The sequence below is a fragment of the Protobothrops mucrosquamatus genome, unplaced genomic scaffold, assembly GCF_001527695.2.
Source record: "Protobothrops mucrosquamatus isolate PMUCROS unplaced genomic scaffold, P.Mucros_1.0 scaffold78, whole genome shotgun sequence".
Lineage (NCBI taxonomy): Eukaryota > Metazoa > Chordata > Lepidosauria > Squamata > Viperidae > Protobothrops > Protobothrops mucrosquamatus.
Window position 1 is genome coordinate 1,631,473 of NW_015386455.1, and position 23,247 is coordinate 1,654,719.

The 23,247-nt window shown below is 38.2% G+C and overlaps 1 protein-coding gene across 1 annotated transcript; it reads left to right on the plus strand.

Moving 5' to 3' along the window:
• Positions 1-16,649: 16,649 nt before the first annotated feature.
• MRPL19 (mitochondrial ribosomal protein L19) lies at positions 16,650-21,649 on the plus strand. Its single transcript, XM_015812314.1, has 6 exons — positions 16,650-16,719; positions 17,396-17,513; positions 17,607-17,725; positions 19,089-19,223; positions 19,445-19,626; positions 20,610-21,649. The coding sequence occupies exons 1-6, from the start codon at positions 16,671-16,673 to the stop codon at positions 20,832-20,834; spliced, it is 828 nt and encodes a 275-aa protein (XP_015667800.1). The 5' UTR covers positions 16,650-16,670; the 3' UTR covers positions 20,835-21,649.
• Positions 21,650-23,247: the final 1,598 nt, after the last annotated feature.

The window sequence follows — 23,247 nt, forward strand, 5'->3', positions numbered from 1 at the left end:
TAGGATTAAACCACAGATATCAAGGCCTAGAAAAACACTCAGAAATAGCCTCAAAGTTCATGCCAGGAACAGGAAACTATTCCAAACAAAAGGCTAGAGAGGGTATAAAAACCTACTACCCATGTGCTCAGGCTCTTCTTCCCTCTGCTCTTTCTTGCAAGAACCATCTTTCTGCCTCTTCAATAAACTGTAACCTTCTTCCCAAAGCAGTCGCCATGTTGCTTATTTATCCCCGGCTTGGATGAACCAGGATGAAGACTTTACTTCTGACAGTATTACTTAGGAATTAGCTCACCTAAAAGACAAATTCATCTCAAAAAGGATCCTGTTTATTTCAAAGAAGTTCTTAGCTCAGACCCCTGGAGAAATGACTGATGAAATGGGCAAAACTCTGCTAAAGGAAGGAATGATAATATGTTGCTAACAGATTCAGTTATCTGGGTCAAAAAACAGAACTCTCTTAAATTAATTTAGTCTGACAATCTGGATTTCAGCAAGGTTTAACTTACCAGCTTTCATGTGGAAAAAAATGATGTTTCCATGAGATTTTACTGTATTTTTTCAAAATGCTCTTATTACCCAAGGAGAAAAAAATCCTAATAAAAAAATGTAGTAACTAGTAAGCCTGAAAGAAACTACCTGCTGCTGAAAACAAAGGCAGAATGCAGAATCATCCAAAGGGATCATTTTACAGTAAGGCAAAACAAGAGAGACTTCCAGAAAGTCAAGGCCAAAGTCCACAAAGAAGAAAAAGAAACTTCAACCATAATTAAGGAAACCTCTGACCTTCCTCTAAGACTCTCTTTACTTTCTGTATTTACTGCACCTAAAAGAGTAACTTCACTTCCCTTTGCCTGCAAACTTTATACATTTCCCTTGCAATTTCATTCCTCTTCTTACAGTACCTTCACGGATACTTTTAAAAACAAATGAAAGAGACCTCTTACTGAACTGCAGATCAGAGGAAAACACCCCATAATGCCCATAGCTGAAGGTCTAGATCTTACCTTCCAATCCTCAGGACAGACGAGAGCTTACCAAAAACATAACTTGGGCCAGCCAGAGATTCATTCAAGTTGGCTCTGTATAACATAAGCAGTTCCTCCTGTCTCTTCTGTGTTGGCTGGAGGGAAAGCCGTGCAGCCAATTACAGTAGCCGGTTTCGCAAAGTGGGAAACAAAGGGCTGTAGCCACTAACAAATGCTCCACAAATGCTACACCTGTTTTCTCCACAGAAGATCACAAGAAGACAATGGCCCTCAATGTTCTCTGAGCAGCAGACTTCCTAGGTGAAGTACTTTTTTTTTTCAAAAATCATACAGCCTAGAGCAAATTGATACCAGCTGAATTAATGTTAATTGATTCACTGGCCTCTCTCTCTCTACACACACACACACACACACACACACAGAGAGAGAGAGAGAGAGAGAGAGAGAGAGAGAGAGAGAGGTTTTCTAAAACATGAAAATATTTGAGTGGAGCAGGAGCAAAAAAGGCCTTCTCTCATTTCCTTCAACTCTCTCCCCCTGCCTTTCACTGCTTCTCCTCCCAACAAAATATACACAAGACAGTGCTGACACAGAAAGAATGTTGGTGTGTTAGCACTCACCAATGGACTTGAAAAGAAAAACACTCTTTACAGTCAGCATGAAACTGATTGCACAAAGGATTTTATTGTACTGTACAATTCTCCTGTCTCACATAATTTTCCTGGGGGACGGGATGGGGGTTGAGGTACCTAACAAGGTATTTTTCACTTTGTAACACTCCTATGCATTTTATTCCCAACATTTCCATATTATTTTCTTCAAACACAAATGCACACATGATGCCAAGGCCAAATGGCTGCAATATCTGTCTGCCCAGCATTGGTAGTCTGGGAGCCATCAGAAGTAGATGCTTGCTATCTTCCAAGTGATTTTCAACATGTCACCATCTTTGAAGTGCCACATGCAACAGTGGAACTGCTTAGGGCTAATAGCCACCAAGTGGCAGCAAAGAGATAGAAAATACATTAATGGCAGGGCAGAGGGTATCCTTCTAAATGTAGGTCTTAGTTCTGCATAAAGATGTTGAATTTTCTTTCTCCCAGATGTTGAACCCTACAAGAGCTAGGGCTAGTCCCATCTGGTATGATGGCCCTAAGACTGACCTTCACAGCAAGGACGTTCAAAACCTTGTGAGAGACAGGAGCTGGGCCCTAGGGCCATAAATTCTATAGTCAGATAGGAGCTAGTGTACGGTGAATTTCCCTTTTAGGTTTCCTGTTTGTCATGTGTTCTCATCTGCCTGCCCTGCCTAAGGGATCTTAATATAATTGAGCTCTTACAAGAGCAGACCTTGACTTGCCTAGTACTGTCTGTATACAAGTATGGGGTAAAAGAGTTGGCCAGCACAACAAAGCCACAAACTCCATTTCCCAGCGTGAGCACATTTTGATCAAACTAATTCAGCTAACTGTAACTGCTGACTGTTTGTTTTTAGCTAGGAATACACAACATCTCTGTTGTAATAAAAACTGGGGAAACTACAGTAAATCAAGATATCCTGCTCAAATCAGTTAAAAAACAAAAAATACAGTGATTTATTTCTTTCTGTTCTCCTTATTTTCGAGTTCCACCTGGTCCCAACTTTACTATTTTCTTTCATAGCCCAAGAGCAAAGAATCCAACATATGTGGCAGTATTATTCAAAGCTGCAATGTTTTCCCAAAAAAGCTACATATTTCTAATGAGAAAGGTTACGTCCAGTCTCTCCTAATTCTGATAAGGCTGCTAAAAGCAGGTCAGGACAGATTAAAACACCGCTCACTTTCATAAGCAGGGTCAGAAAATCCACCCTTCTGGTTTCATTGGTGCCTCAACTGTATATTTTGCCATCTATTCTTCGAAAACCTCACCAAATACCTGCTGTTCTGTTTCTTTAAAAGCAGCAAGCTAATGAAGGTCAAATTGCAGGTGTTTTTTGTTTTTGTTTTTGCTCAGCCTGAAAGACATACATCCATAGCTCATCAAGATTAGAGGTAAATCTTTGCTTCTTTTTAAATGGAGCTTTCCATCAACTCCCCCTTTTACCTTCCAGGAATTTTTTTTCTGAGAAGCTGCAAGAAAAAAGAAATTGTCAAGGGTTGCACAAGCTGGAATGCAAGGAGACCACAGGAAGCAAGGACTGTGTGCTGAGAGTTGGCGTAATACCCTGCCCCTTTCAAAACCTGCCCCAGACCATGAATCAGGGGGAGCCAGTGGGAAACGGAAAGAAAAGGGACCATGTAGAATCCATAGAAGATGAGTCAGCATTAAGAAGGTAGCATCAGGAAATGACACTTTCTTAAAAATATATATTTGGGTTTTAGTCTGTACTTTATTCCTAAATAAATATTACGGTATGTATAATTAAATATATGAGATATAAATAAATATTTAGATAAATACATGAGGTAATGTACAAGTTAGTGAAATAAATAAATAATAATATATATTATTTATTATTATCATGGCAAATAGCTTTTTTTCTCTCTCATTAAGTAGGTTAAAAGGAGAAAAAAATCTACTGGGTGGAACTAAAAGGAACACACTACCTTGCCTTTTTCGCTAAAAGGGGAACAAGGACAATAAGGGTGAAGGAAATGTTGGGCATTTTTTATTTCCCATGACTTCTTCATGCACACAATAAGTTAAATCCAGGCCACTGCCCTTTTGTCACGCTGAGCAAGAGAAAATATCTTAAGAGGTCTCTTGGTCATTCATACTTCATGAGGAGGCCATGTGACTCTCTCAGGGTCACCTGCAGTCACACGGAAAGAGTCGACATCACTTCCAGCTCAGCAGACATTTGCAAACTGAGAAATGTGCAGCAAAGCGATGCTGGGTGTCTTCTGCTAAAAGAGCCTTTATATCATTAAACTGGCTGCAGCATATGCTCTAATAAGATTCCAACACTTTTGAAATGAGAAATGAAATAAAAGCAAAAAGACAGCCAAGTGAATTTTATTCCTTTATCATTTGCATTATTGTATTATGCTAAAACAATTAAAGAAAAATGCAATACATGCACGGTGGTATGGAAACCACCCAGCTGCAAACTGATCAACATAGTAATTTTAGAAAAGACCTACAAGTTATGCTATAAACTCCAAATTAGATGTCCAGGATACTTCCTGGGAACCAGACTGACAAAGAGAGTCTAAGAGAGGTGCTCCATTTGCCTTCCTGTCCTCTCAAATGTCCTTTGTGCCTTCACAACAGAAGTGCTATCGGCAGCCCCAGTGTTTTCTTATTTACGTACATTGACTCCATCCATAACCTCCAAGTGTTGCTGGACTTTAGCTGCTCATTTATCAGTTTTTCTGTACTTATCAGTTTCCATCACTTCCCTCCCTCTTCTTCTTAAAATAAGAAATATGATTGCCTAGCAGCCACTTTAGTTCAGTTATTCAATAATCATGGTAAAGTCTGCCTCTCTACTCTCTGGGCCCATTTCTGGCCTGATAGCTTCTCAAATGTTTCTTTATTCCAGATTATTTAATTTAGGAGATGCCCGTGGTATTGGAAGAGGCACAAACAAACCAGTTTAGAGAAGCTCAGTGAGTCCTGCAGCAACCTGACTTTCCTACTCACTGGTGGGTGACATGCTGAAAGGGGGCAAACCCAGAAACTGCCAAACTCTGACCAGAGTAGCATGGTCTGCAGAGGGAGCAGAATACACTCCATCTTAAATCAATGAGTTTCACAGATCCTTATGTTCTACCTTCTTGAGAATGTGTGGCTACTCTACAACTCAGCATGGCCTAGAAATTGAACCTGGAGCCTCCTGCATGAAAGCCTTCAAGGCTCTCCCAGAGTAGGACTCTTCTGATTTGGGTTTGCATGATCAGATTAAACAAGACATATCTTAGGGCTTTCAAGGCATGTGTCCAAGAAAGAAATTTTGGCTGAGGGAATTCCTTTGCTGCTCGCTGTCTCTCCAACACATCTACTAGAAGTACAGGAAATTGGGGCACTGACGTCCATCATTGGCTTATGGCCTCACAGTGACATTAGAGGAAGGATTTGGAGAGTGGTGGCAGAGGCAAAACCCCTGGGGCAGGGAAGACAGAATGGAGTTCATGCACTGAGAAGCTTCACAGGCCCCTAGGATGAGGCAGCCCACTTATCTAGAGGAAAGCAGCACATGCACTGGAAACTGATCTGCCATTGCCAACATCTCCTTTGTGGGTCTAAGGCACTGCTGCTGTGTGCACTGGACCAGGAGGTTTTTTTTTTTCTTCTTTTTCTTCTTCTTCTTTCTTCTTCTTCTTCTTCTTCTTCTTCTTCTTCTTCTTCTTCTTCTTCTTCTTCTTCTTCTTCTTCTTCTTCTTCTTCTTCTTCTTCTTCTTCTTCTTCTTCTTCTTCTTCTTCTTCTTCTTCTCCTCCTCCTCCTCCTCCTCCTCCTCCTCCTCCTCAGAACCTGCTAATTAAAAAAACAAACAAACCATGGAACCCCTGATTGGGAGGCCAGGCTCTAGTAACACAAAACTGGTTGGATCTAGCCAAACATGTTTTTTCCCTTAGTCTTTCCTGGAACTGCATGAAGTTCTAATGACCTACTGGGATGTCATAACAGTCTGATTAGTTATAGGGGTGGAGGAATGACTGATCACTTCATGACAAGAGGAGAGGTTTCACCCTTCTTTCTGCCTCGGCTGCAACCTGGATGCATGGCTTGTCTGAGTACCAAGAAAAAGGCTTTCTCCACCCCAAAAAGCAAGGGAAACCTGTAGGAAGAAAAGAGAAGGCATACCGTTTGTCTTCCCAGGAGCTTCTCTGGTGTCTTCAGTTCATGCACAAAGTAGCAACAAGGTAGACAAAGCAGCTCTGAGGCTGATTTGCTGCTGCCTCTGAGTTAATGGAAGTGGAGAAGTCTGAGCAGGAAGCTGCATCTGCAGGCAAAATAATGCAATTTCTACACGACTTTAAATTCTATTAGCAATTATTTTTCAGAAATAGCATACTTCCTTGAATAAATATACCGTACAGAAAAAAATGGATGTTGCTGAATTCTTGTTCCTCCATTTATGCCTTACTGGAATTAAAGATCAATTATATCTACATGCCCCCCAAACTCACTCTGTTGTTCTTTCAGTTCTTCAATATTTTTATTAAAGAAAAATCACTGATTAACAAATATGAAAGCAATATAAAATAAGTGGAAGTGAGGGACAAATCAGATTACCTTTATTGTATTGAATATATTTTTAAAATTCTGCTTTTAAAAAGTTTCATCAAAATTTGATTAACGTCACAGGACGCAATAAATGAAGGCATCACATACAGTTCTATGAGATTCCAGAAATGTGTTGCAATTCTTCAACCAGTAAATATTTTTGGAAACTTTTTAAAGTCAGCTGACAGTGAAAAACAGATTGCCTTTTCATTGATTGTAACAGGTCACAGATCTCCCAAATTTGATGTCAATTACTCGCAAATATTTTGAGGAAATATTAAAGTAACAGTACTTTTTAAACATCTGAAGGAATGTTTGAAGAGATGTTTTAATCTACCACCTGTTTCACAGTCTTGAAGATGAGCAAGAAAATATGTGTATCAACAGAGAAAGGTAATAAAAATAAATAGATTTTAATAAACTACCACTTACCATTTAAGAGTTAATTTTTAAATGCATCTATAAAGTGATCATGTCTGCAAATTACAAAATTTTTACTTGGATTTAGTGCAAATATATTTCAGAAATGTCTGGTTCCTTTGATCAGTCAAGCAGTAAGGTAAAGCAATATTGCAGATGGATGCATTTTTTAACCAAAAGTCACAATATTTCAGTCAGAAACCTTTGTTCTAGATACTAGTCCTTTTAAACTTTTACACTGGTCTAGAATAAGGTCTCTGATAATATAACTGCCTCATTAGTTTTCAGTAAAGTAGCCAAGAGAGCATACATGCAACTCTCCTTTCTGCAATGATAAGTTAGCATCTGGAAAAATGGCTTTATTTTTCTGCAAACATTCTTGGGAACTTTTATGTATCCCCTTATGTAAGTCCCTGAAAAATCATTCAACCCCTTTTGGATTTTCTGAATTTTTGCATCCTTTTGTCATTAGAGCTTCATGGGGATCCCACTTATATATAAAAGAACATATAAATGAGTGAACAGATGTCGTCCATATTGGTGCTCATTTCATTTATTCTGTAAAATAAATCTTCCAGCCTGAAATATGCTAGCAAAAAAGATTTATTTAGAAAAAAATATCACTGAGCCTAGGCAGAGATTTGAAGCTGAAGATATCAGAAGTGTTTCAGCTTGTCATTCATTCTTTTCTAAGTTCTCATTCTGAATTTTGAGTCAGCCTCCCTCCTTCTGCTCTTACCCAGAGCTCCACGTGATTGATCCAAGGCTTAACCACTTCACTTTCTCCTGGGTTTTTGATTTGTCACTCACTGTAACCTACATTCTACTTCCAGTCTTTGGCTAGTGGTATGTAATAAGTTTTAGATAACTGTTTCTTTTAACAGTTTTAACAGGAGCTCTTTTAGCTCCTCTTTTAACATTCACTACCAGCATGAACTATCTTTCTAGCTAGAACTAAATGCCTTCTCTGCTGACATCTAACCGTAAATCAAACAGATCCTGGCATGAAGTACTGTTTGTTCTATTACTATGTCTCCATCATTGAATGGGCTTAAGTCATCTTTGGCTGTTCTGGTTTAAATTGTGTTTTCCCATTAAAGTAAACAGCCATTGTAACAGCTTTGAGACCTTTAAAATTTGTTGTGCTTTACTAACCATTCTCTCAGCCAGGCAGTCAGATAACCTATATGGGATGGGACCATGTTAGTAGCCTACAGTGTTGGCCTCTTCCAACTGGACACCATCACTCTTGGATCCTGGGCATTTTTCTTTGCTGCCAACCTATTTTATCTTTTATATGGAAAGAGCTGGGTGTCCACTCTACATCTTTGTATGCAGCAGTAAGGCAGGCTAGGGAGCTGCACTTTAAAGCAGGAAATCTGACAGGTTCCTAATTTCTGCCACTTCGCTATATAGCACTCCCTCTCTCTCCCCTTGCCATCCTCCATGGAGTTTTTTTTTCATTATTAGAATTTTTCAATACAATAAAAGTATACAAAATTAAAAGATGAAGAAAAAAAGGAATATAGAAAATAAAAATGGAATGGAACAGGAAGGAAGGAAGGAAGGAAGGAAGGAAGGAGTAATTGCCATGTTATTTCTTCTCCTCCCTCTTTCTGCCAGTTCAAGGAGAAGTGGCTAGCTCAGGGGTGAAAACAGTAAACCTTCCTACAAAGTTCTTACTGTGCAACTTACCTAGCTCACAAAATACTTGTTCACTGGACTTGTACAAAGACAATAAATCTGACTCAGAACAAGCCTACTGAGTACCTGATTGATGAGCTGTGAACTGCAGGGGAAAGTGGGAGAACCAGCTTTCTCAGGATGCAGGAGCTCTTTAGCAGCATACAGGTTTTGAGAAAACTGGCTTTCCCACTGTGCCATGCAGCACTTCTGTTTTGACAACTCCAACTTCAATAGCTGTGGTGAAGGAGAAGAGGTGCTGTTAGCCACCTCTCAGGTTTCACCGTTTCCAAAGACTCGCCCGTGCATCGATTCCTGACTGGCACATGGTTTTCCACTGGTTAGTGTTGTTCACAAAGTGGGAAGACACCAAAACCCAAAGGTTATATCTGCTTAATTTAATCTCTTTCCTCAACATACTCCCACATGCAAAACCAAGACTCGGTTATCCTGGGGCAAGGCAAAACCAAAGCACTGGATGGAATACAGGAATTTACAATGGGGGAGCAGCAAATTTTACGCTGGAATTGCTTGAACTCCTTGCCAGTTCAAGGAGAAGCAGGTAGCCCAACAGAGGGGAAAGACAGTAAGCCAGTGTTTCTCAACCTTGACAATTTTAAGGCATGTGGACTTCAACTCCCAGAATTCCACAGCCAGCATTGCTGGCTGTGGAATTCTGGGAGTTGAAGTCCACATGCCTTAAAATTGTCAAGGTTGAGAAACACTGCAGTAAGCCCCCCTACAAAGTTCTCACCCACCTAGCTCTCTCTCTCCCACTTTGCTAAAAGAAATGATCTTCAATCTTAATCTGTTCCATCAGACTTTCTCACCTCCCACTTTTTCTCAGTCACCCTTCATGGGGGGGGGGAGAGAGAGAGAGAGAGAAGGAAAATTTTCAAATGTTTTCATTATACATATTTATAATTAGCTGTACCCGGCCACGCGTTGCTGTGGCTCAGTCTGGTTAAATGGAAAAGAAAGAAAAGAGAAAGTGCACGTTTGTAATATGTTTAATTTCACAATGCTTGTGGGTATACAATATTTTTTGTTTTTCCATTGTCTGTGCAGATATAGAGATTGTCTGGTTTGCCGACTCTAGAACACGCAACATACAGTAATTGTCCAAGCATGTTTTTACCTGTCACAGGTGTGACATCTATATAATAGTAGGTATATAAAAACACGCGCGTATTCGAATGCAACGTTGTGTCAAAATTTCAAAGCAATCGGTGAAGAACTTTCGGAGATTTAAGATTTTGAACAAACAAACATTTACATGTACATTTACATTTACATATAGATGAAGAAATCTTTTAACAGCCTCAACCAATAAATCTTTAGAATAGCATGCTCTAAATACATTGCTTCTTTTCAAAAAGCAAGGAAGAGGAGGAAGAGAATCTTGTGAGCCTCAGCATCAAGAGTTCTCAATATTTTTGGAGAGACAAAAATTGATGTTTAAAAGACAGCAATTCTTATTCGTGAATCTGACACCTATGCTGTGCTTTTGTCAACAGAACATGTAGAATGTTCGGCATGTTAAAAAATACATGTGGAAAAGCTACAGTATGCCAATCAATGTGACATGCAGAATACTGCATGCCTCCTCTTAAAGCCTTGAAGAAAGCTGGTTTGAGGGCAATTACTCAACCACTACATCAGTGTTTCTGAACTTCTGCAACCTTAAGCTGTGTGGACTTCAATTCCCAGAATTCTCCCAGCCGGCAGCACTAAATAGTGCCAGGTAAGGAGAACTTTAAAATGTCAATGACATTTTAAAAATAGAAATTCAATGGAATTGCCCAAGATTCTTTAAAAAATTACTTTTTTATTTGTGCCCACATCAATATTGCACTTTCTAAAGCAGGAATTCCCTCCAGACGTCTCCCAAGAGAGCTGGAGAAAAAATGCAAGTTGTAAGGAATCTGAAGAGTCCTTGATGTTCTATGACAGGGGTCTTCAAATTTGGCCCTTTTATGACTTGTGGACTTCAACTCCCAGAATTCCTCAGCCAGCATGCCTGGCTGAGGAATAATGGGAGTTGAAGTCCACAAGTCATAAAAGGGCCAAGTTTGAAGACTCCTGTTCTATGAGCTTGGTTGTTTTCTTGCAGACATTTCATTATCAAAAATAGGTAATATCAGTGCTACTTCTGAGGAATCTTTTGAGCTCCCCCAGCAGGACATACAGAAAGGCAGGGGATAGAAATAATTCTGCTGTTTTCCAGCCTATTTATAAAACAGAGCAGAAAATTAAAATGAATTAGGAAAAGCAGGCAGACAAGTTTCCTAAAACTCAGAACATCAGCATTTAAAATCACATTATAAAACCTGAAACAATGCTGCACTTTCTGTGCTGCAAGAACTAGTAAAAAAAACCCAAAACGCTAAGCACACATACAGACAACACAGGGCACTAAAAGAGCTCTAAGAAGCACTTTCAAAATGTTGGGTGAAGACACATGGTGACAAGGAGCTGAAAGAAGGAAAAGGAAAAAGTATTGCTTGCTTGGCTGCCTCATGCCCATGCTTTTATTTATTTTACAGTTTTTATGACCAACTCAACTCAAAAGTCTCTGGGCAAGTTACAACAACTTAAAATAAAAACAATAGAATAAATCAAAAAATATAAAAGGCAACTGTAATAACAAATGAGCCTCCCCCACGATGGGCACCAATAAAGCCTAGCTAGGTCTGAAGATTGCATAGGTAGTTTGGTGTAATGGTGAGGGCAACTAGCCTAGAAAGCAAGAGACTGTGAATTCTAGTCCCACATGAAAACCAAGTAGGCCAATCATTCGCTCTCTGCCCAACTCACCTCACAGGGTTGTTGTTGTGGGGAAAATAGGAGGAGGGGGTATTAGGTATGTTAGCTGATGACACTGGCAGTGGATCAGCGAAAGCTAAGGTTGTTTTTAGTATTGTAAATAGTTGTTTTTATTGTTTTATTTTTTAACAATAAACAGCTGGTTTATATCCTTCCCAGAGTTCGAGGATTTTATATGATTGTACAGATATGCCTGTATAATTATTAGGGATATGTATGTATGTATGTATGTATGTATGTATGTATGTATGTATGTATGTATGTATATTCAACATCAAAAGGCACAGATCACCAAGACTGAAAATTTATTTAAAACGTAGCTTTCGTCAGCGTCTGCTGACATCGTCAGAGTTTAAGCCAGAATTGTGGAACACATTTTTATAGTTTCTGCAAAGCCAATCGTTTAGCTAATGAGTGTATTACGGGTCTATTTGGCTCCCACCCTCTTGTAATCAATTGCCCTGTTCTTGTTTCCGTCGGGCTCGTTGACAGCTGTTTAAATTTTGGCGCTCTGCTTCTCTCCACTTGCCCTGCCCATGTGGAGCGTGCGTTTTGCCACACGTCTTTATCTCGCTGCTCGTTTGACATTTCTGTGTGCAATGCTGCCATTTCGGCCGTTCGTTCTTCCTTGTTGCCATCATCACGGCCCACGTTGGTCACGGGCCCTTCCCTGTTGCACATCGGTGCGATTTGCCTCCTTGTCGTTTGCTGTAACGCTGTGTTAATTGGGGAGAGGTTAAGATCCTCCGTTTGCCTGTTCATGCTGGAGCGGGTCTGTAGTTGTTTCATCCTTCCAGTTCTTTTGCTTGATGTTTCTTGCCAGCGCAGCATCTGATAAGCTGGCAACAACTCAATATGCCGATTAATGGAATCCTGGTTGGATAGCCATGCCTCTTTTAACAGCCGGCCACCCTTAATTGCATCATGAGCAATGACTCTGGCCTCCATGAAATTAAAGGTGTGATTGTGCTCCATGGGCTCAATCGTTTTTGCCTGTGGTTTGCCTTGAAGAACTATGGAAGGACAGTTCAATCACCATCTTGCCAGCTGACAAAGGCAGGGCGACCGTGGTCATGGATAAGCCAGAGTATGACCGTAAGATCTAACGATCCACTTCCATTAACGATGACAGTGTGTATCGGATTGTTAACAAGGATCCGATGACGTCACTCACAAACCAATTTAGTAAAACTGTAGATAGACTCAAGAGGCAAAACAAAATTCACGAGGAAGATCTAAATGCAACTCAACCCAGAAACTCAGCCATGGCACGAATTTATGGACTACCTAAGATTCATAAAGTAGGTGCCCATTACGACCCATTGTGTCATTCAGGGGCACCCCAACTTTTGGTCTGGCCAAATGGCTGAGCAGACAACTTCGGCATTTGGTCGAGGACACCACAACCACGATAAATTCCTCTGAGGATTTCCTGGAAAGGTTACAATCTGTAACAATGGAAGATGACAAAATAATATCTTTTGATGTAACATCTTTGTTCACCTCCATTCATCAAGAACTGGCCGTTTCAGTGACAAGGGGGCTACTACAGAACAAAGAGCCACAGCATTCCAATCTGCCCAATACTGAAGATTTCATCCAGCTGCTAAACTTTTGCCTTAGAACGTATTTTACATTCCATGGTACCATATATGAACAAATAAAAGATACACCTATGGGGTCCCCCATTTCAGGGGTCATTGCTGAGGTGGTTCTGCAAGAACTAGAACGCAAAGCAATGGTCGACCATAAACCCAAATTTTGGGCCAGATATGTCGACGACGCGTTTGTCATTAAATGCCGTGATAAGATCAGATTTATGGAGAAATTGAACTCGATTTATTCGGACATCCAATTCACGGCGGAAGAGGAAACCAATAGCAATCTGACTTTCCTGGACATGCAGGTTAGTCGTCAACCCGATGGTACCCTTTCTACTACTGTTTATCGTAAGGCCACGCATACGGACCGGATTTTACACAATGATAGTAATCACCCTGTCACACACAAAATCTGGATGCTGTTTAATAGGGTTAACACCCATTGCAGCACAGCGGCAGCAAAATCCAAAGAGAAGGCGTATCTTCATCATGTATGCAGGCAAAATAGGTATTCAGCAAGCTTTATTCGAGGCTGCTACAAACATCAAAATCACAGTCAACCCATGACAGGCCAACATCCGTTGCTTGGGTGACGCTTCCATATATTAATGGAGCATCCGAGGCGGCTGCACGGATACTCGCAACCCATGATATTAATGTGGCACACAAACCTAGCCAGGCCCTGCATACAAGAATAATGCGCCCAAAGGAATCTCTATCCGAAGGCGACATGTCATCCGTAGCCTATCGAATCAACTGCAATGATTGCCGGTGCAATTACGTTGGGGAAACTGCGAAATGCCTCCAGACTAGAGTCCCCAAGCATGAACTAGCAGTCAGGCAGGATGAACAACGTTCTCAGGTGTGGGCACACATGGCTGAGAATGACCATACATTTAATTTTGCGGGGGCTAAAGTCATCGCCCAAGATCCCACGAAAGGTGGCCACCTATTAAAAGAGGCCTGGCTATCTGATCAACACTCTATTAATCGGCACATGGAATTACTACCAGCATATCAAGCGCTGAAACAACATGAACAGTCGCGCAGGGAATCAGAGCGAACAAACCATTGATCACCTCCCTTCCGTGTGGGTAGGAGGATAAAAGATCTGGGTCCCTTACCCATAGAACAGCAGGGTGTCACAATGAGTGGAGACATGGAAGTACGAATGGGACCCATCACAAGATCAAGGGAAAGACAGCAGATCAACGTGACTGGTGCGATGCACACGGCAGGACTACCAACCAGTGTGGCTGCGCGGCATGCCGACGACATGGCTGGGCGGGACAGCAGGAGGAGTGATCCGGCAACAATGCCGGGTAGCCGCGCGCTGCAGCATGGACATGACCAGCAGGTGGGGCGGGCGGGAGGAGGGAAAACGGTAAAACTGAAGCGGATGCCGGCTAGCACAGCAGAACCAGGAGCAATACAGTTAACTATGGGAGAGCAAGGGGCGGGTAGACCTGTGACACGCTCAGTGACTAGATCGTTAACATCTAACCAACTATAAGAATGAGCGCCTCCGGATACTAGCTCACACTTTGACATCAACAGTGGTTTGATGAAAGCTTAGTTATTAATAAAAGTTTTTTGTTCCAGAGATCAGCAGTTTTAACAGATTTTAAATGTATATATATATTGACAATAACTACCATTATTCCATCTTTTGTATATAATTTTGTATAGTTTTTTGCACCATTTTATACATATAGGTGGTGGCAGACACTGGTATTTCTACTTTCAGTTCACAGCAGAAGAGGAATGATTGGCAGCATAAGGAGCCATCAGTCTGAAGGCAATCTCAATGCTGTTATGCCAAGTTCACAAGAAAACTATTTTTTAAACATTACCTGGATCCAAGTGGAAATTTCCAGTAAAGGAAAAATCCCAGTGTTATCATAGCTCTATCATAGCTATTTGTTGCTATTTATTTTCAAATGAATACTGATGCCCAGATAGAGCTATGATAACACTGGGATTTTTCCTTTACTGGAAATATATATATATATTAAAAATCTTCATTTTAAAAAACAACTTAGTTTAGCTTAGCACTGCAATGTAATGTATGCTAAACACCGCTAGACTAGATTGCAAATTAAAATTCTCTATAAAATACAGTAATAGGAAAAATCAATTTATATACAGAATAGCATCACCCAAAAAAGAGAGCAATTAATACCTCAATTCAGCATATAATTTGCATATTTTACTTTATATGTAGATACAGTGCATCTCTCCATATTGGAAAAGAGTTCATAATGTGATCTTTGAACTTGTTTAGTCTGCTTTTGAAGTGTTAAATGGCCTGTATTGTAAAGGATAATTAAGATTTGTAACTGAGAATTGAATGTAATTCAAAACAGTAATTCTAGGGGTCTTTGGAAATTAGGATGGTTTAATCCTTTCAGTGTTGACTCTAGAAACTTCTTTTCTCTCTATGTTGAGGTGATTATGGAATAACACAAACTTGGAGAAACAATAGGTTATCAGTGAAATGAATAGTATTTACTATTTATATTATTCTCCAATTACTTACAGCAGCCACAACCAAATATTATAGCAATATTGGATTTTGCTTAAATGTTCATCCATATTTAGCTAAGAATAAAGATGGTCAGAAATCTGAAATATATGCAATACTAATAATCCCTATATGCCACAGTTACCTGTTGTTTATAAATTTGCATATTATTTGATTAATAAATGATCCTCAGTAAATTCATACAGGAACTATTTGTCATTCGTTCTGCCTCAGATTAACCTAATTTTTAACAAGTGTGTATGCTACCTTTCCACTGAACTAAAATCCAGATGCTGACAGGTTGCCACCAAGATTTAAAGTATTAATATTTCTTTGCTGCCATCTAGTGGTCATACCTCTTTTTACAACCCAGATCTGATAACTTTGCCAGTCTACCGATAAAAAAATAAACACAGACTAAATTAATTAAAAGCACCATTAACAATAGAAACAAGATAAAATCATAAACATATAGTAATATTGTAATAGCATATCATTACACAATTACAAACGCTAAATATGAAATGTTCTAAAATGTGAAGAATTGTCATCTGATATAGAAATTTCAGAACAGGCAGAATCCAATCAGGTTAGATGCATCAACTTTTTGCATCAACTAAATCTTGCAGAAGTTTTTCAAGGGTAAGTCATATTTTCAGTTCAGTTGTACAGCATTTTGGAAAAGCATTATGAAAAGGGTGTTTCAGGATATTTAGAAACACAAAAATAGCCCCAATCAGTAATTTTTGAAACAGCTGCAACTTTTCCAAAGATCATATAACTGCTTGCGCTGTTATTCCAGGGAAAGAAAAAGACTATATTGCTTTAAAGAGTTGCAGAGATATGTTACATTTGTGCATTATAATTGCCCGATGTCATTTATGAAACTGAGTACACACTTAATGCTTCTTAATATATATTAAAGTAATTTGGTATACCAGGCATATAATATTATATACATTTCTTGGTCTGTAGCTGTAAACCCTGGGCAAGACAGAATAAAAGGAAGACTTGGAATTTGACAATAAGGCTCAGATTTGCCAGAGAGTGGAAACAGATTTTTCTTTACTAGTGATTGTTGTGTATATTTAATATAAATCAAAACAAGGCTTCACATCACCAGGAAAACTGGATGAGAATTTAAAAATCTTATCTTTAACATTAATATATGGGGAGAGGGGCAGTTTGACGCAAAAAACCGTCCCTAATTTCGACAATTCTCACTTTCAGCCGGTGCAAAACAGGACGAAAAGTTCAACTGAAGTCAGAAATCCAAAGGATGCATTCCCCCGATTATAGAGAACTTTCATTTTCATTGCGAGAACTAATTTTGTCTGTCTGAGGCTGCCGTAGCGTTAATTGCGTCTCAGGTGCATGCGCTCTTTTCTCTTTGTACGGAATCGTCCTAAACTGTCATGGCGGCTCTCACAAGGAAGTTTTGGTCGCCGCTTGTTGCTCGCTGCAGTAAGTGCTCGGCAGAGCGTTTTCGTTCTGAATGTGTTTTACCTTCCGAGGAGACATATTCCTAAAAAGAAAGCCCGTTGCTGAGTGTGAAACTGTTGACTGTTCTCCTTGTGCATTTTGTTGTTCTTCGCATGGAAATAGTGGGATTTCCATTTCTGTTGTTTTTGTATATCCCGAAGTGTAAATTACTTCGTAGCGGACGATTGCGAGAATCTCAGGCTCCTTCAGCTTTTTCCTTAGAACTCTGATCTTACGTTTTTTTCGATATGTAATATTTGTATTTTATACTTTTTTGCACCTTTTGTGTGAATCAAGCCTATCTTTTTTTTTAATGTTGCATTTGTCAACTGCGATTAGCACTTAAAGCGTTTAATGGAATGAATCCTAGTACGCAAAAACGTATGCTATGATAAACGTAATATCAGAAGACTTTGTTTTTCTATTGTATGACTTGCATTTTCAACAATCCAGCTGTACTCTTTACATGTATTCATATCTAAGGTGGATCACAATTAGAAGCCAATATGCATCTGATACATTTCTTGAGTATCTTTGTAATTTTTTATAGAGTTGCAATACAAGGATGTTTGGTTGTATAGTACACAAGACTAGTAAAGATATGTAGATGTTGTTAAAAATGTAGCAGTTAATTAATGTAAATATTATTCTTCCAAAGAGTGCCTTTCATTATCAGCTGGACGATTCAACAGTAAAGATGGAGAATCAGAACAATTTAAACCACCTTCCAAGCCAATCATTATTGATGAATTAAAACAACAAGCAACAAAAACACGGTAAATAACATCTACCTAGTTATATTTGATCTTTAAATGTTGAATAACAAGTCAGATTTTCTTTTATTTTGAAGTTATTTATATGTCTGATAGGTTCCTGAGTCCTGAATTCATCCCTCCACGGCAGAGAACAAATCCTTTAAAATTCTTCCTTGAAAGACAATATATGATAAAAAGAAGAAAAGTAATCAATATTCCAGAATTTTATGTCGGTCAGTACTATATTAGGAATGTTAACTTCATAATGTGGCATTACTTACATCATAAATAATTGCACTGTAATGTAAAAAAACATGTTTTTATATATAATGTTTAATTTAGTAGGACTCTATATGTTGAAATGATCCAGAACTGAAATGATTTGAACATCATGTGAACATAGTGAACTCTACTATTTGTTCAAGTTGCCTGACTTTTTTGAGAATTCTGCATAAGGTTTGGATTAACTTTAATGAGTATGTACCTTAGAGCTGTGACATTTTTTTTCCAAGACTATTTGGAAGCTTGAAAAAAGTTGAGTTTTATTAATGAATAACAGATGTTTGTGAGGTCCAAAGTATCTGTTCCCAAATAATTCCTTTATGAGGATATTTATTCAGTATAAACAGAATGTTCCATTTTGCCTACAAATTAATGTAACTGTTGTCCATACGTAAGTAAATGACCAAATACAGTAGTCAGTTTAGACAGAAGTTCCATTCTAAATGTTAGAGTTAAATACTTTAATATTTTAAGGGAAGTTAACAAAATATGTGACTAAATTTTAAAATAGTTTTAAAATATTTTTTTCATAAATGAACACATAAGAGACAAAGATGTACTTGGTGAATTGGAGCCATATAAATTGAAAAAACAAATCATTAGAAAGTGGGTTATTTTTTATTATGAAAAATATAATTTGAACTTAATGACTGTGATATTAAAAAGATGCTATTTTTTGAATTGTTACTTATAAATAGTATACTAGCAGAAATAGCTAACCTAATGAACTTCTCTTGTAGGATACAAATATTTTAGGTAAGGAGAAATGTTTATACATGAAGACTTAGTTATGGTGTATATTTCTTATAACCACAGTGGCAAATCCCAAATGTTAGATGTGACTTGGGCCCTTCTAGATCTGAAACATTTTGAGCACATTAGAGTGGGCATGGGATTTGTCTAATAATAATAATAATAATAATAATAATAATAATAATAATAATAATAATAAAAAGTTGGAAGGGACCTTGGAGGTCAAGCAGGAAACCCTACACCATTTCGGACAAATGGCTGTCCAGTCTCTTCTTAAAAACTAAATTTGATCAACTGCTTGACTGGTGAGCCTGGGTTCTCATTTAATTCTGAAAGTATCAAAGTTTCTCATTAGTTCATGTGCAAAAACCCTAGTCACATATGCAGTATTTGCCCATGCTGTCCATGTGATTTCCAAAATGTTTTGTTCTAACATGCAACAAAATTATATCAGAAAATTGTTTACTTTTACTTTTATTTTAAGATGTTATATTTACTCTATATTAATCCATGGGTCTGACGTAGTTTTTCTGAATGTTGAATTATTTTCTTTTCTGCCAGGAAGTATACTTGCTGTTTCTGCAATGGATCCCTACTCCAATGGAAAATGCAACATTTTTGTAGGAATTTGTATTCAGCGATCAGGAAAGGGACTTGGTGCAACATTTATACTTCGAAATGTAATAAATGGACAAGGTGAGTACACAGAGTTTGTTATGCCTTTTAAGGATGTAGTCAGGACATTCAGAAAAGAGAACAGTATCAGCTTCAAACAGCAAGGTTAAAAATTACAAAGAATTGACCGTATCACACAAGAAAAACTCAGGTTTCATAGTTTTAAAACCTGGAGCATTATTTGTTAGCTAAGTGTGGTAAGCATTTGCTATATCGATTAAAGAAATAATGTTCATTTTAAGGTGTTGAAATCTGCTATGAATTATATAATCCCCTAATCCACGAGATCAAGGTTTTGAAGTTGGAGAAGAGGCCAGATGATAACTTGATGTATTTACGAGATGCTCTGCCAGAGTTCAGCACTGTTGATGTAAACATGAAGCCAGTGTCTTACATACTTTATGATGATGTTCCTGTCAATAAGGTAATATAAATGGGTAACTGGTGCATGCAGCTAACAATTTGTTGTGCTTGAAAATAATTTTGCATTGTAAAGCTGTTGCACAGAATTCTGCTTGCTTGGAAAATGTTCTCCAGTAGAGGTTTCGAGTCAGATTACAGGTAGTCCTTGATTTATGACTGTAATGGAACCTGCCCCTCACAGTCATGATGGTCATAAATCAGGTCACCCGTGTTTTTTTATGACTTTTTTTTGTGAAGATCTTCCAGCAAAGCTGCAGTTGACAAGCGAACCAATGGTTCCCTATGGGCCAGTTTTGCTGATAACCAGAAGTAAACGCTAGTTTTTGGCAAAACTGTTGTAAAGTGAGGTCACAAGACTGTGGGATGCTACAAAGGACCATAAATGCGGGCCAGTTGCCAAGCACCCAACCTGCAGACACGTGTCTAGCCGTCAGAACTTCAGAACTGGTTGTAAGTATCCCCAGAGAGATCCATCACAACTTTGAACAGTTGCTAAGCAACCAATGTTAAGTCAAGGACTATTCTGTAGGGTAACTACCCTGTTTTTATTATTGTCAGCATTCTCCCCTATATGAATAATTGCTTTTGAGTTAACAAGGGAAAACAATTTCTTATTATGAGCATGAAGAGGTTTCTACAAACTGTGCCAAGTTCCAAAGGTTTCCAAATGATTTTAGGTTCCAGCACAGCATTGTATTTGACCAATAAGGTTCCTGTATGAACTACAGCCCACCTATTATTGTTGCTGTTGTTGTTATTTCATCTAAGAAGTATAATAATCCCTGAGAGTTTCAATCAACAGATAATGGCTGGCACAAGTTCACCCATTCTAAGAATCATTGGGATACATCTGATTTCTCAGCATTGCTAAAAATCACTATGTATGAATGAGCAATGTCTATGAGTACAAAATACAATTTTTGGAAATATTTTGCTGAAATACGATATTCACAAACTAACACATTTTACTTTGAATTATATTAGATGAAGGTCAAAATGAAGCCTAAACCGTGGTCAAAACGCTGGGAACATCCAAAATACAATATCCAGGGCATCAACTTTGACGAATATCTTACAGAAAAAGACAAAGAAAGAATTAAAAAATGGGAAATGCCTTGGAGACAATTTGATATGATGATAGAGTATGATACATCAAAAATTGAAAAGGAAATTCAGAAAGAAGTGAATGAAGAGCTGAATAAAAGCTAGGTGGCTATTACCTAGAAAGACCATTGTTCGAGGAATTTTAGGTTTTATCGTTAACAGTGACTCTTGAAAAAGCATGTAGATGAAAGGTATTCATACTTATTTTTTTGTGTTCAGCAATCTCTACATATATAAAACATCCTAAACGAGCAGCTAACCTTTTGATAATTGGGGAAAATATGAAGGCCACAAGAAACACTTTGGTGACATCTTTAAAAGGGATTGGTCCCCAAAGCTTTAACTTTTTTTTTTGCAATGGGAGGCAGCTAAAGAGTTTTTTCATGTATAAACCAGCACATTTCAAAAATAATCCCTTAATTTGTTGCCAGAGGGCTACAGAATTAAAGGTAGTGGCCAAGGGTTGTTCCTGTCCATTCCAGAAGTTCTCTTTGTATTTGATAAGGCAAATAAAAAGATAAATAAGATTGACTGGGGACTTGTAGGGCCTGCTGAGTAACAGGAAATCAAAGTAGTATAACATATTTTCAATAAAAGCATTGATTGTATTATTACCCAATTCATTTTCTACTGTACCTGTGTTTAATACCTTATGCTGGCAATGTTGGTTTAGTAGCAGTAAAAATAAAATGATAATGTTGATGTATTATCCCTATCCATTGGTAAAGAAAGATAAAGATCCCAAGAAGAATAGTTAACTATTGTAGTAACTGGAACGCAATACTAGTATTTAGCTATTTGAAACAAAAATGCTGTCATATTTTCCAACTTATGTTACTCAACAATGTCATATACTTTTAGGATGTAAAACATCCATTATAATAAACGTTCAATCGTAGTATAGTATTGTCAGAAACCACACTGAGAAATCCAATTTTATTCATGTTTATGTATTATATAAAAAGAATTGTAATGATATTTAATTGGATAAAAACAAATTCTTACTGACCAAGATTGCAATATGCACTATAACATTTCTATTCAGAAATAAAATTAAGCATTATTTATATCATAAATAACATGCTGCTAATTTGAAGCATGGCATCAAATAAAGTAATGCTGTCATGTTAATTTCAGAAAATATTGACTGTTGTGAGATTGGCTTTTGATTTCAACTGTTTTCAGTAAAAAAAAATGTTTTGAAAGCAGTATGGTACTACTGGGATGGGAAACAGAATTCAGGGCTATTGATTACGTTGAGAAATAAAAATAATAATAATCCAGAAGCAGTAGTTCTTCCATTTGCCTTGAATAAGGCTTTGAAATCATCAGGAATTGAGCTTGACTCAAAGACGACTTTACCTTATGCGAGTATAGCTCAATCACTAAATAGTGAATGCTTGTGTTCACATGACATGTTAAGGATATTCAGCTAATCAGTTTTCTGCATTTGCAGAATTTGGAACATTAAGTATATAAACTGCATTCACACAATGTAGCCTATTGCAGCAGTAGGCTAAGATGGGTTAACTAGTGAGTTCTGCAAATAACTTGTATGTTGTATGATAATCTTATCAGATTTGGTACCTTTGCAGCCCTTCCTCCAGTTTCCTCTTAAACATTCTTTAGACTGTAATGCAGAATCTGTTGGTTTTCAAGTCACTGTATCAGATGCAACAACAGTACTGCATTCTTGCTCAGGTTTTGCTTGCCTTAGCTAATACCTTAAGGTAGGTGCAGTCATTAGGTCCAGAGGCCTTGTCAAATAGAGGCATTCCAGTGTTCTGAAAGAAGTGGTTATGAGATTATTGCTCTTCATTTTGGCTTTGTTTTTTGACTATTTTTGTTGCTATTTAACACATACTTGTATGAGGGAGGGGCTTGTTGACAAATGGCTGTGCTGTAGGATGTGTGGCACTTAATTGATCAAACAGTCTATTTATTTGATCATGATAAATCAGACAAGGATGCAACTCTGTTAAATAATGCTCAAATTTTGCATGCTGAACTTGCCCTTCTGACATTTGGACCATTGGGGAAAAAAGGGAATCTGTAGCATCTTTTCTAACAACTTTATTAAATGGCATAAGATAAGTTGTAGATTAACACAGCTTTCCCCTTAACAATGTTTTCATCATTGCAGCAATTCTACTTTTAAAACTTACTGCTTTTTACACTCTAGAGAGCTAAACATATTTTTACCTCTCTCCTCCGAATTTCTGAAATTTAATCTTGGCAATCCAAAAGCAATCCCAAGGAAAGGAAAAGCTTTGTTGGAAACATTTTTGCCACTAAATTTAAATGTCTAGTTGGCAATGATAGGCAGGGAGACTATAGTGCCGTGGTGGCAAACCTATGGCATGCGTGCCACAGGTAGCACGCAGAGCCCTCTCTGTGGGCACGCACGCCGTCGCCCCAGTCCTAGGCCTTCAGCTGGGTTTTATAAAACCTTTTCGCTTTAGGCCTCCGCCATGTGCAAAAAAAAAGTTCAATCGATCCATCAATTTCAACTTCTCGC

What these genes read in the sequence shown, in the direction of transcription:
- MRPL19 (XM_015812314.1), top strand. Translation starts at nt 16,671, where the DNA reads ATGGCGGCTCTCACAAGGAAGTTTTGGTCGCCGCTTGTTGCTCGCTGC. An exon ending in AAATGTAATAAATGGACAAG is followed by an intron (nt 19,224 to 19,444) that starts GTGAGTACACAG and finishes GTTCATTTTAAG; the next exon opens with GTGTTGAAATCTGCTATGAA. An exon ending in ATGATGTTCCTGTCAATAAG is followed by an intron (nt 19,627 to 20,609) that starts GTAATATAAATG and finishes GAATTATATTAG; the next exon opens with ATGAAGGTCAAAATGAAGCC.